At 34.4% G+C, this 14921-nt stretch overlaps 1 protein-coding gene across 2 annotated transcripts in view; it reads left to right on the top strand.

Moving 5' to 3' along the window:
- SLC9A9 (solute carrier family 9 member A9) overlaps nt 1–14921 on the top strand; it is a 240860-nt gene that overhangs the window by 127873 nt on the left and 98066 nt on the right. The window contains exon 12 of one of the 2 annotated variants that reach the window (XM_087933285.1): nt 832–883. In XM_087933285.1, the coding sequence (XP_087789411.1) occupies nt 832–883 (52 nt within the window). Of the gene's footprint in view, nt 1–729; nt 884–14921 lie in introns of both variants that reach the window. The other variant, XM_087933284.1, reaches the window with a different exon arrangement.

Below are 14921 nucleotides of genomic sequence, written 5' to 3'. Positions count from 1 at the left end.
ATGTTAGCACAATCAAAAGTCTATGGGCAGCTTAGATGCTAGTTAAACTATTCATGGTACAAAATAATAATAAAAAAAAACAAGAATGAAGTAATACAGCCACACAAAATGAAAATGAAGATGGTAATATGAAAGCAAAGAATGGCTCTCTGAAAGTACTTTCTTCAAAAGTTTCCAAAACACTAACAAAGATTGAACTAGCCAGATCTCCACAGAGAGGACACTCCAACATCAAGGCTGACACAGAGAAGCAGTGCATCCTTGCTCAACTCTGAAAAGTATAATCCTCCATGGGAAACAACCATAAAGGCTTTATAGGACAGAATATATTAAATAAGATCCAGAAATCAATTAACAACCAAAGCAAGATTTGCGAAACTGGTTTTATATAGCACCTGCATGTTGTACAACTGCTGTTTCTGAATACTCCTTAATGGCAGCCCCAACCTGGAGTAGATTGCAAGAACTAAAGTAATGAGCTCCATGCTTTATCTTGGCCTTTTTCTAGATTTTTCCATCCAAGCTTTATTGTCTCTCCTGAATGTTTCATCCCTCATTGGTCACTATACCATCTCTCCCCTGTGTAATTATTTTCTTTCTTAGGACATAATCTGGAATACTCTACATTCTAAAATAAATATATATCTCTAAAACTTGGAGCTTCACTCAAAGGCTTCTTTTTTTACAATATTTTTATGGCCTTTGTCTTCTCTTTCTTTTTTTCTGAAGGTCTACGTGGTGCAATAGCATTTGCACTAGCTATTCGGGACACAGAATCTCAGCCTAAGCAAATGATGTTTACAACTACCTTACTAATTGTCTTCTTTACAGTCTGGGTGTTAGGAGGTGGCACTACATCAATGCTTGCATGGCTCCAAATCAGGTAAGTGTCATTAGTTTATAATTTCTTCTTATAAAAATTGTTTGTTCATCCAATTACTCTTTACTTCTATTCCTTTAGCTATACTCTTTCTTCGTTGGGGGAGGGGTTGTCATATATAAATAGCCATGAATAATTAAAAGGGATCTCCATGTTGGTGGGTGAAGTTCTGAAATATTTTTAAGTATCTTTCCTATTCTTTCTTCTTATTTTTCTGGAGTGTGTATCTGTAGTAGATGTGCTTCATATAAATTGGTCTACTTCAGTTTGGTACCCCAAGATATATTACGATTAGTACAGTCTCAAAATTTTAAGCTATTTTTATCCATTCTGGTGGTTATTGTGGTTCATTTGAAGACTGCAAATTTGGGAAAGCATGCTGTAAGCTAATACATTTATAGTCCTAATTTTATTCAGCATTGGTGCATCCTGTCAACTATTTCAGAGTTGGATGACAAATACTGTTTTTATTGCATATAATTTTCACATTGCTCATTTAATTTTCTTCTTGCTTCACACATATAACTGGAAACCTTTGATGACAAATCACTATTATTAATTGGTTAATAATTTTCTTTTATTGTTTAGCAAAAACAAATTTAGATTTTTAAAAAGAAAGGTTATCTAATTGAGATACAGTAGTGTGTGTGTGTGTGTGTGTGTGTGTGTATCCTTTAAGCAAATATATAACTAATATTGCTATGTACCAACATTGCAGCAGTTTGATGCATACTAAATTTCGGGAATAGAAAACCTTGGTTCAATTCTTCTGACAAACTAGAGCTATCCAACATTAGATGCAAAAAATCTAGATGTGGACTAGATAGCAGCAAAGAGTAAAATTTCCAGTGCTTCTATTTGCTCATGATTTAGATTCCAAGACTTACTATGATAACAAAATACAGAATATACTTTGTGGAATCAGTTCCATAGGTTTAATATATTACTAAATATTATACTGGGTAGGTCAGGGAATTTTTAAAACATGCATTTTATGAGGCTTTGATTCCATCCTACCTGCTTTTATGCCAATGAGTACTTTCCTTTAAATCCATCTTGAAAATCTCAGCTTTAGCTAGCCCTCTGCTAAATGAGTCTTAAATCAATCTGACAATGGTGACTCTGATAATCCTGCAAGTTTTTAAATCTGGTTCAAAATTTTGATTATTGATGGTGGACGTGCCTCAGTAGTCCTAAATGTGAAAACAGTGATAAGTCACTTTTTTCAGTGTCATTGTAACTTCGGTAACTAAATGAACTGATATAAGTCAAAGACTACCTGTAATCTTGTCGGGGTTTTAACTCTAGAAAAATTGGAAAATAATTATGATAACAGCTGATGAAAAGAAAATAAGCAAACCTTTCTAAACTCAACCCATTCGTTTCCTTCTGTTCCTGATACTATTAAACAACTGTTGTTGCATAAATCTAACAGTCTTACAGTGATTATAAATGGGAAGACCAATCATCAACAAATCTTCTGTTTGTGTGGAAAAAAGATGGAGAAAGATAATAATACTGGGATAGTAGAAATTACAATTTCTCTGAGTTTTGTTTATTTCTGGTAGCAATCAAAAATTTAGTATTAGCTTGGAACTTTAATGGGATTGTACATAAACTCCATAGACATATTATCATCATTTTCATCTTGTTTCAGCAGATAGAACATATTGTAAAAATGATACATTCACTTGACTTTTCATATTCATATGTTTGAGCAGATATGAGTAGTGTAGAGTAGTGTAGTAAAATCTGACATTGTGATCAGCCTCTGTTTCATTAAATATTTGCCTAGCAAATATTCCAAATGAAGTTGGCTACTGAGCGCAGTGAAGAAAGCTTAGTCATATGCTGTAACTGAATAGCTCTTTAAAAGAAAAGCTCAGAAGCACAGATTCATCTGCTTGGAGAAGATTTCTTTAAAATATGAAATCCATGCTTATTCTCTATATCTGGCAAGCTTAACGGTAGGAATAGTATGTACAAAGCTTCAACAATATAAATCATTCTTTAACAATGTGGTCCTTCCCTGATTCAGAACTAGAGACTGGATGCATTCAAAATCCCATTGAATCAATAGAGAAAAATAGATGGCTGTATGCAGAGAAAAACAAAAATAAACAGGTATTGGAGGGACAATGGTTAACAAGGGGCGGGGTGGACGAAACTGAAGAAAGTCTTCCCCAGCCTGGTGTCTCTTTGATATGTTGGATTTGAAGTCTTGTAATCCTTCAAACAGTTTGAAAAAATCTGGGACATAGAAAAAAGCATTTTTGGGGATGAAGCTATGAAAACTGTGATTACAAGACAAACACAAACATCACTTTTCATTCTGCCCGTAAAGTTGTGTTTATAACTGTCAAGCTCAATACCTGTGCTTCCCTATGAAACTATGTGGTCGGTCTTAGTTTTGGGGAAGAAAATAAGGGGGGGGGAAATCTGTGTCTGCCTACCACCATCCATCTGTATTCATCTGGTTAGCATCCTGTCATGTGTGGCAGAGTTGAGGGCTGTTTGTGACAGAGTTGAGGGCTATTTGAAACTGAAGCAGTATTTGCTGTGTGAGCAAGAAGGAGACAGCAAGGAGCCTGGGAGTGGCTTAACACAACTGTTCTGTACTAAAGCGGCTTGGTGCTCTGAAACTGAAACTGAAATTCCTCTCTTCTGCTTGTGTTTTGCATGTGGAACAGATTTCTTTTCAGGTGGGAAGGGGGAGTAGAACTCCTTTGCATAAGAGCATGTTAATAATAATATATAAAATACCAATGCTCTGGTGATCATTTAAAAAAATCTTTTCTTAGTGAGTCTAGAAGCCAAAAGGAATATATGTGCGAAATTTCAAGTTTGTAGACTTTACAGTTCTGAAGATTTTGTGATGATGCGTGAGTGGTATTTTGCTTTTATATATATAGAATTACATAGAGACTGCTAGAAGTGAGCACACTAGTTTCTAGGATGGGTGCATTGCCTATTTGTACTGGCAAATGGTTTCCAGTACAGTATAGGAGGAGACTAGCAGTTGGATCCAGCTGTTGTTCAGTGCCTCTTTTACTGAAGGAGAAGTTCCAGCTTTTAAATACTTTCTGGTCCACCCACCCATAAGACGCCAGCCTTCAATATTAATGTAAGAGTGTCATTGTATTTCTAATCTTCTGTTCTCATGGAAGATTTTTGAGAAATTGGCAAGGCTACAGTTACAAAAGCTCTTTTTTCTGGACCCATGACAGTTTACATTCATGCATGGACATAGGAAGGAAGTAGTATTGAACAGTATAGCTTGTTGTGAGGAGTGGAGGGTGGGACTATTGCCATCCTTGATCTGCTGAAAATCAAGATACCATCAAACACAGTATCCTTTTGAATTATCTGCAAGGGTTGAAGACATTGTGGTGATTCTGCTGCAATCTGACTTGAGGGATCCAATTTGTGGTTGAATAAAGGAACCAGGCCCACAGTCACTCCATTATTGCATGTGGAGATGCAATAATGGCTGAGGTCATTCTCCAATCTTGCTTAATTTTTGCATTAATTGAATAGGTAATGTCATGTGTCAGTTTAGGTTTAGGTATTGCCAGTATGCAAATGATATCAGCTATCTATTCCTACTTGAACTGAATAGGACATGAGATTGAATGGTTCTTTATTGCCCATTGAAACTTATATTGCAACTTAAAAACAGTTGTTGAGTAAGACAATAGGATTGTTAATAGGGACACATCCTGCACAGAGTTCTAAAACTGAAACCCAAAGGAAGAAATAGAAAATGAGGGTTTGAGAGGGACCTTGCAATTCCTAATTAAGATAATGTGCCTGAATACCAAGAGTTGTATTTGGTATATAACATCTTAGTGAAATTCTCTATCAACAAAGACATCTAAGTAGAAGAATAGTGTTACAAAAAGGAGAAAGAAGAAAACAGGTGTAAAAAAACATATTTCAATCAAAAGGAAAGGATGGCATTAGAATTTCTTATATAGCTATTTATATTATGTGCTATCAAATCAGTGTCATCTCTTAGAGATCTTATCATTAAAATATATCTGTGAACCAGTGGTGGGATTCATTTTTTTTTACTACTGGTTCTGTGGGCGTGGCTTGGTGGGATGGCAGGGAAAGTAGTAAAATCTCCAATCTCCAATGGTATTTGCCAGTTCTCCAAACTACTCAAAATTTCCCTAGAACTGGTCAGAACCTGCTGAATACCATCTCTGCTCTGAACTCCAGATAAATCTAGCTATTTTATGCTATATTTAAGAAGATATTTAAAAAGTTTAATAGTGTAACCAAGTTAGAATGTGCTTACATGATTGCTTTGTAATTCAACTATTTCTTACCGCTGATTCTATATATAGTTCAAGCTTTGTTTGCTTGTTTACAATAATGTCAGACTGTTGCAATAAAACAGTAGCTGAAAATAACTGCATTGGAAGCTTAGATAAACAGCATGCTGACAAAATCTGGATTGGTGTAAAGAATAAACATAAAATGTCAGCACCCTCATACTATGTATGAGAATTGTATTCCTCGGATGTTTTGATTGCTTTTCTTATCTTCAATGTCAGCCAAGTTCATTGCAATTTGGAAATACAGCTCAAGTGTCTATCATTCTTATCAGATTCACCACAGTTTCATTGGATGAAGCCTATGAGCCATTTCATTCATAGATAGATAATTATACAAAGATTTAGTACCAACAAAATCTCTCAGCATCAAGTAACAGGTTTGCAAACAGAAAAACAACATATAAGTCTTCTGCAAGTAGTTTCAATAAACACATATAAATGTATTTCATAGTGGATTTTCTTCATAGTTGCTCATCTTTTACTATATTGTCAGAAATAATTTTTGCTTTTCAAACTGGAGATTTCAACTGCAAGCTACAATTGTAGCTTTTTCATAATGAACTTTTAAAATCATACATAATTTATTATGAAGTATCTAAATAAAGTATCTTAAAATCATACATAATGAAGTATCTTATTCATATTATTCCCCCCTCCCCAGCGCCTTACGTAGGAAAGACCTTGGGAGACATGATGAAGAATGCTGCCTAGGAAACTGATAAGAGAGAGTATAGCCCCCAGCTGGATAGTGGGTGGAGCAAGAGGCTAAGAAAGTACCTTTCCTAGTTTCTCAGACTGTAAGGAAGATGGCAGGAGAGCTGTACTTTCAACTTGCAAGCTTGTATTAATGTAGTCTTACAATAAGTAGAATTATCTCATTTAATTATGTTTCCTATGTAGTCTGCCTAGGAAGGCTTACACCACCCCAAAAAAACCCTAATAAAAATCCATTCAAGAATTTCTTGTCCTCCAAATTCTAAATATATAAATGTCAGATAAAATGTCCTTGTTTTCTTATGATCAAAAGTAGAATGCATCTAAATTAAAACATCTTTTTTATCATGATAATAAGGATCAACATATATTTGTCATAATTCTGTATGACACATTATCTTTACAAATTTGTGTCCAAAATTTCAATTAGTTTTGCAGTTAGTGTGCGGAATCTATAGCTAATCAATATTTTAAGTTAATGATAAAGGCCTATTACTTATTTAATCAAAAATGAATGTTGGATTGAATTTAAAACTGATTTTTCCTAACAAGATATATTTAATTTTCTTTTGATTAATTGCTTCTCCATAAATATAGTTATGCTATCAAATGCTGATAAGAAGTCCAATAGAATCAAAGCAGGCATACTGCCCTCATATCCGTAGATCCTGTTGAAGTCATCTTAATACTGTTTCTGTCCCATAATTGCATAAATTCAGAACTGAGATCTTAGCTGTGCTAAGTCAGATCAATGTTTAGGGTCAGTGTTTCTTAACCTTGATAACTTTACAATGTGTAGACATCAACTTTCAGAATTCACCTGCCAGCTCATGGTGGTGGAAATCTGGAACTGAAATCCACATGTTTTAAAGTTGTCAAGGTTGAGAAACACTGGTATGGCTGCCTTTTCAGTTGCTTCATTTCACTAAGTATTTTGGGAGACCAAGAAGCTGGATAGAATATTTTATTGGACAAAGACACCATAAAAGGGTTCTCATCCAGTTACCATGTTCACATTCCAGTGATTAAGCAGTGAGAGATGAAACTGCCAGCACATTGTGCAATGGAAACTGTTATATTTTCAGTGCCATTATTTCAGAATATTTCATAGACACACATTCTCCTTTTATTCTTACTCCATCATACTCAACAAGATTTCCATTCTCCTATTTATGAATTTCTGGGCAAGTATAATGGCTTTCCATATTTGATGTATGTATGTAGAAACATTTGAGATTGTGGTAGCTAGTAGCTTCACAGCTGCAGGTTGCTGCTTGAACAATACTACTACCATAGAAACACTATGAATTTGACAATAGGGAAAGATATGCCCCATGCTACTACTTTGTGTGGTAATGTTGAGTGGCACTTTTAAGTACTTTATATTCCCTTATAATGGTTCTCATATGGTAGCAAAGCATTTTCTATATCTTCTGGCTACCACCTCATAGTCAGTCCAGTTATTGTAGCTCAGAAAATTCTTTAAATAATGTTTTCATATATAGTTTTGTCCTCTAACAAAGTCTTCATATGGACGGCATATATAAATTTCTCAATCAAATCTATATAATAGGGGTTTTTTGGGTAGATAGTGTCTTTTTGAACACTGCTAGTTGGAATGGGTATATCTGATATTTTCAGAATTCAGTATAACTGAATCACTTTGTGTCCTAAATCAGAAGATACTAAAAAATAACTGCAATGCTTTCAGGAACATAATTCTGGATACATTTATTGGCAGACATGAGTGTTTTCTTTGATGGATCAGATACAGTTCGTGGTTTTTAAAGTTCTAAAAGACTGAGTCGGAAAAAGACACTGAGAATATGTTCAAGAACTTCAAAGATATCTAATATCTTGCATATTGAGTTCCATTTTTAAGTGTTCATTTTGGAGTCAATATGGTAACACTGCTTCCACTTAAAATTTCTCATACATTTATTTTATGTATAACATTTAGACATCTCCCATCTCACTATCCAAGAGATTCTGAGAGGTTTTCAAATGAAAAATAACACTTAAATACACTAGGCAATGTCTGAACTTAAAGTAAATAAAAGGTAGGAAAACATTTCATACTTTCAATGCAGTTATGAATTATTCCCAAATGCAGTAATATTTAGGCTCAAGGTTAACTATACAGTTGCTTAGCCAACAGGAATTCAGTACAGGGTGTGTAGACAGGCTACATGTGCAGTAAAATAGAGTAGCTATATAATGCATTTTTACAGAGGAGTTCATGCTGTGAATTGGCTAGTTTTAATTTGTGAATATTCACACACATACATATCCACACCTTTTGAGGCTTCTAACATAAAGATGAATTTAATCCTGGTATACACGGTGTGCTATTAAAAAACACATGTAGTCATGCTGGCAGCATTTGGCTAAAATTATTCCTTTAACAGTTTGTGGTACCTAATTTGATAAAAGATTTACCAGGCTGTGACATGCAATAAGGCAGATATCCCAACAATTCTCTATCTGAGAAATATCCGTTCAATTTCTATTGCCATCTTATTAAAGAAGCCACAAAAGGCAACATTCATAAATACATTACTAAATCATAATGTGGTTTGCTTGTTTGCAGTTTAGAATGATTTATGAACTTAGCTAATTTAGCCAGCTTTGGTTTATAGCCTAATGAGTTTCATGAACTAAGCAAATTTGAACTAGTTAGTAAACGCTTGTTAAACCAACTATACCTTACCATGTTGAGCAATCACAGTAGCTTCTTCCTTAGTTTAACATTATGTAGATATCAATACATCTGTAATAAAATAAAAAGTGAATATCTCACTAATAAAGAAGAATATTTGTAGCTCAGGGTCCAAATGAGCTGGTGATGTTACTTAGTTTGGATAATAAAATGTCTGAAAGAAAAGAACCAAGCTCAGAGCACACCAAGGAGCCTTTACCTCATTCACAATTCAGATTCAGAATCATCTTCTCTACACTGCTTGCATCATTAAATAGTCAACTATACAGCATGCCTTCTCTCAAGAATTTATGTCATATGTGAAACAACTCCAGACCAGAGGGCTTCTTCCCTTGTTTCTGTTGTTGCATGCAAATGGACATTGTTGAGGTAATTCCCCGTTAGGAGAATGAGCACATACAGGGAAATGTAGTGAGAGTAATGTTGAATAATACACACACAGCACACGGATACACTGTACAGTAAATGTAGGTTTTTATTTCCAATAAATGTTTAAGCAAAGTTCAAACACAGTCCAAGTCATTCACAGTTAAATCGGTCAGTTTTCAGTCCAGGGATAATACAATAACAAAGTCCAGTATCAAAAACAGTTCAGTAACAGACTTACATCAAATCCAAGAATAACAGTCAATTAGGAGGAATGGCAATACTCTCCAACAGAAGGAAACAGAGACTCACTCACACTCTCTTCTGAGACTAAACAACCCAGGTTCTGGCTCCATATTATGGCCATTTGAGAAACCACACCCAATTACAGATTTAGTATTCTCTTAAAGGCATAGTATTAAAATGTCTATCCTAGTTTATATATTTCCAACCCAAATAACTGTTAGGTGACTTATATTCCTAGCAGACATGCCAGTAAGAATAATGAGGAGAAAGATAAATAAGATGCCGGGCAAGCATTCCAGATCCTGTTTTTTCCAGAGAGACCTAAATCTGTGCTCTAGAAAAGAATTATATATAAGCATTACATATTAAGAATTATATATTTTATATCAAGAACATTAAACTAAGAGCATGGAAAAGACCACACCTCATAATCTACAGACATCATAAGGCATCAATTCCCCATGCTTATGAACAGATGACCAGCATAAAATATAGTGCAAATTCAGGAAGCTCTGCCTTACAACTGAAAAATGTATTTAAAAGCTTGGTGAAGTAGATTCTTTTGCCACACACTTTTTCCTTTCTCCTTATTAACTGAATAATAATATTGGTTCCATTAATAGTGATCCATATAAAATGTCTGTCTATTCAGAAAGACCATGTTTGCATAACCCACTTAGCACAGTCTTGCAGTTTCACTAGGTAGATAATAGATAGCTTTGTAACTGCATATTTAAATGTTAATATTGTACTTTAAATTCATCGTATCCCACTTGATAGAGATTATTTGAATTGCTTAGAATAATTCAAGCTTTGAAGCCCATCTATGTTTTATATTCATTCTGTACTAAGATTGCAGGGATTCAAAGAAGCTTTTTTGCTAAATTGAAAAGCAGTGGAAGAATCTAATGACATATCTACTCATGTTATTATTATTCCTTTAATGGAGTAGTTTCAAAAAAGTCACATTCTCAATACTTCAGAAAGGAAAGGTTTGCTGGAAGATAGTTTTGATGTTCTCTTGAAATTTTTTAATGGAAGGAGAGACATAGCGTGAGGTTACCTCACCAACTGACAGTAAAGCATTAAATCAGAATTAAAATTGGTGATATTTTAAAAATAATGAAATCATCAATTAAAGGCCTGTTTTGAAAAGACATAGTCTGGCAGGTTTTTTAAAACTGACAAAGGGGTGTTTGTCTTCAGCCCATTTAAAAATTTGTTCCAAAAAAATTGAGAACCTTTAAGTCACCTCAAGAAAATTCCATCCAATCATATATGCATTAACTCAGATGATCACAATAGATTGATAGGAATTTATACAGAAAGAGTGACTGTCTTCAGTTATATACTAAAATAGGTTAGATATATATTTAAAGGAATTGTAAGCACATTCTCTGAAATCTTCAAACTAATTTTCTTTTCATCTAGAAAAAAATGAAATATATATTTTTTTCTCCTGGATAAAATGACGGTAGTTTTAAACAATAGAAATGTTCAGCACAGTGTTATTCACCTGGATAAAATGACGATAGTTTTAAACAATAGAAATGTTCAGCACAGTGTTATGATAATGTTTATCAGTGTCAGAGAAACTCCTCAGACAAACTCCTATGAATTTATAAAGGATTCAGCAGAAGGAAAAATAGAGGGCTAGCAATGGTAATTCTGTATTGATACCAATATTCATCACTGAAGTAAATCTAAAAAGAACAATATGATCTTCTAATTGGGCATGATCTCTCCTAATGTATCAGTGTCTGAAACTGCCTGAAACTGTTTAGAAGTGAAATATTTATCATTTCATTGATTAATTATGTCTATCAAGCTATTTTTAACTCCTAGCAATCGCATAGATAGATCTCCATGATGATTTGTCCCTAACTTGTTCTTTCCAAGTCTTCCAATGGTACAATCATTGCCACTAATTTAGTACACCCACCTTGCTGCTGGTTGTCCTCTTCTCTTTCTTTCCACCTTTCCAAGCATTAGAGGCTTTTCCAAGAGGTTGGTCATTACAAAAATAGGTCTGGATAATCTGAGTCCAATCATTTGTGCCTTGAGTGAGAACTCTGGATTGATTTGTTTCATGTTCCATTGCTTTGTTTTCGTGGCCTTCCACAATATTCACAGAAGTCTTCTCCAGCACCAAATTTCAAAGGCAACAATATTCTTCTTATCCTGCTTCCTTTATTTAATTACCTGCCATGAAATCAGTGGTGTGTTTCCAAATTGTTTCCTACCGGTTCTGTGTGCAGTTCTATGCACATACGTGGAGGACTCAAAGATCAACCTCTGTCAAGGCTGTTAAGCTGAGCTGTTTTTTAGCTCAGTTGAGATGTGGCAATCTAATCTGCCACGCAAACCAGCTGAGCTAAAAAAACAAGGGAATAGAGGAGAGGTAACCAGGTGGGGCGTGTTGGTAGGTGGGGCCAACCAGAGGTAGTATTTGCCAGTTTTGAACTAGGCAAAATTTCTGCTACCAGTATGCCAGAACCAGTCCGAACTGGCTGAATACCACCTCTGCATGAAATGTTATTTTAGTCTATTACATTCTGAATTTGTTCTCAACATTAGTGGCTACATTAAAAAGAAAATAGAGAAAAATAAGGAAAGTTGAAAAATTGCTCCTATAAATTAATTTATGTACTTTTTTATACATTTTGATAAACAATTCAATGAATTTACAGTTTCTGTTCAAGTTAGGATAGCTTCTGTTTATTGAAAAAAGAAAAAAACAAAGAAAGATAATGGGAGAAATAGGGGAAAATATATCAAGATATAATCTAAAAACTTAACATTATTAAATGAAAGATTAAAATCATCGTTATAGGCATATCTTTGGCTTGCTGAAAAATTAGCTTCATGGGTAGCAGTAAAATCAGTGTTATCTGATGATAGCAATAGTATTGTTAGATGTTAATAATACTATCAAACATTTTAGTTTGTGGCATAATCAGCAACAATAAAATTCTAGAAATTCTTACTTAAGCACTCAAGAAATAATCTAGTACTGCAATGATGTATAATAGGCCTTAATGATTAATTCACTATCTTACAGCATAGCATTAATTTTGTAGTGGTAGTGTTTTAAAAATGCTGTCCATGGCAGACAAGGGAGATCATATGTTGTCCATTCAGAAGTAGTTATTTTGCAAGTCTCCCCCTAGTCTTGTAGAAAAATTCATCTGTGTCCTTACAGTTTGTTAACTGTTTTTTTTAATTTATTCAGTAAATATATATATATCATATTTATACACACACATGTAAGATAGCCACTATATTCTGAATCTTGTAACCCTCAGATCATCTTGATATTTAACATGGCACTCTGCAATGAGTGAATATTGGGGTACAGATCACTGAGGCTAGCTTGTTTAAGTCCAGAGAGAGGTAGCAGTTGATTCATGGTGTCATTTGACCGGTTTGGGTCATGTCTTTGTTTTTGTTACTCCTAGCTCCTGGTTATCTATCTTGCTTTTAGCCTAACCAGCTGCCTACAGTTTAGCATTCCAAGATATGTTTTTATCACAAGTGCTGCATGCAAATTTGATCTAGTCTATTCTTTTCCTTTAAAAGGAAAACAAAGCATCAAACAATATCATTTAGAATGGGCTAAAATTGATCAATGAGACATTGGTTCCAAAATTCCTATTAGTGCCCCTAGTTGTTTATCTTGTTGGCACATGCTTATTGTTCATTTATCATTATGAAAGAATGTCATCTTAAGAAAGAAAAATGCAATTAAATGAAAAGAGATTTTCTTTGAAACTCAGTTCCATTCTCTATTTCATAATTCTGCTCAGCTAATATCATTCTTCCATAGAGGGATGAAAAAATAATTTCCTCAGCATGACACATACATTGATTTGCTACTGAAAAAGGAAACACTATTCTGGCTATGTATGGTCATATTTTCAACAAGTATCACTTAGAGCGATATCATTTTGACTAAGTTCAATGTTTATTTAAAAACTGTTACCTGAGATTCTTATGGTATGAGATTTGGCAGCCTAAGTCACAATAATACACTGATTAATTAAAATAAAATCCTATTGAAGTAGCTCAAACATCATTCATACAAGTGAACGATATGCGAGTTCATAAGCAAAAAAATGGATAGGAATTAAGATTAATAGGAACTACACATCTGTTCATTTGCACAGATAAATTTGCAGATGAACTCACTGGATTTCTGCTCTTTTCATCCTGCAGGTTATTCACCCATTTTCTTTCAGCTCAACATATTTCTGACACTCCCATAAACAAGTTGAGAAACATGTTCCATTAAACTTTATTTAATTTAGAATTTTATCTAGCAAGATAAATTTAAGTTTAGTTAATATAACCCTCTCTGCCTACTCTTTTGATGATTCACAGCAAATATGGTGTTCAGCAGGTTCTTACCAGTTCTGGAAAACTGGTTGCAGAAATTTTGAGTAGTTCAGAGAACCAGCAACTACCACCTCTGACTGGAGATTTTATTTATTTATTTATTTATTTTATTTGTCAATCACTTACAATAGTTATAAGAATAAACAAGACTAAGAATACTGGAAATAGGTATGAATAAATGGGGACAATAGGACAGGAATGGTAGGCACGATGGTGCACTTATGCACATCCCTTACAGACCTCTTAGGAATGGGGTGAGGTCTGTTGAGGTAATTCCCCGTTAGGAGAATGAGTGCATACAGGGAGACGTATTGAGAGAAGTGTTTTAATAATACACACACAGCACACAGATACAGTGTACAGTAAATGTAGATTTTTTTACTTTCAATAAAAGTTTAAGCAAAGTTCAAACAAGCAGTCCAAAGTCATTCACAGGTTAAATCAGTCAGTTTTCAGTCCAGGGATAATCCAATATCAAAGTCCAGTGTCAAAAACAGTTCAGTATCAGACTTACATCAAATCCAGAAATATCAGTCATTAGAAGGAATGGCAATTCCTTCTCATTGAGACTTCTTCTGAGTCTAAGACTAAGACAACCCAGGTTTCTGGCTCCATCTTATGGCCATTTGAGAAACCACACCCAATTACACTTTTAGGATTCTCTTAAAGAGACAGTATTAAAATGTCTATCCTGGTTTATATATTTCCAACCCAAATAGCTGTTAGGTGACTTACATTCCTAACAAGTTCAATAGTGGATAGTTTGAGGTTAAAGGAGTGGGGGTTAGAGGATGTAACAAAAGAGTCAGGTAGTGCATTCCAGGCATTGACTCTGTTGCTGAAATCACACTTTCTGCAGTTGAGTTTGAAGTGATTTACATTGAGTTTGTATCTGTTGTGTGTTCTTGTGTTGTGGTTGAAGCTGAAGTAGTCATTGACTGGTAGGACATTGTAGAGATAATTTTGAGTGCTACACTTAAGTCAAACCGTAGGCACCGTAGTTCAAGGTTGTTCAAGCCCAAAATCTCAAGTCTGGTGATATAGGGTATTCTGTTGTGAGCAGAGGAGTGGAATACTCTTCTAGTGAAATACTTCTGGACTCACTCAATTGTATTAATATCTGATATACAGTACAGATTCCAGACTGAAGAGCTGTATTCGAGTATTGGTCTAGCAAAAGTTTTGTATGCTCTAGTTAGCAATTCGATATATTTGGAGGAAAAGCTTCGTAAGATTACATTTACAACTCTTAATCCCT

The sequence above is a fragment of the Pseudonaja textilis genome, chromosome 4 (genome assembly GCF_049901715.1).
Source record: "Pseudonaja textilis isolate UNSWEBS1 chromosome 4, rPseTex1.2, whole genome shotgun sequence".
Lineage (NCBI taxonomy): Eukaryota > Metazoa > Chordata > Lepidosauria > Squamata > Elapidae > Pseudonaja > Pseudonaja textilis.
This window is presented reverse-complemented; position numbering and strand designations above follow the sequence as displayed.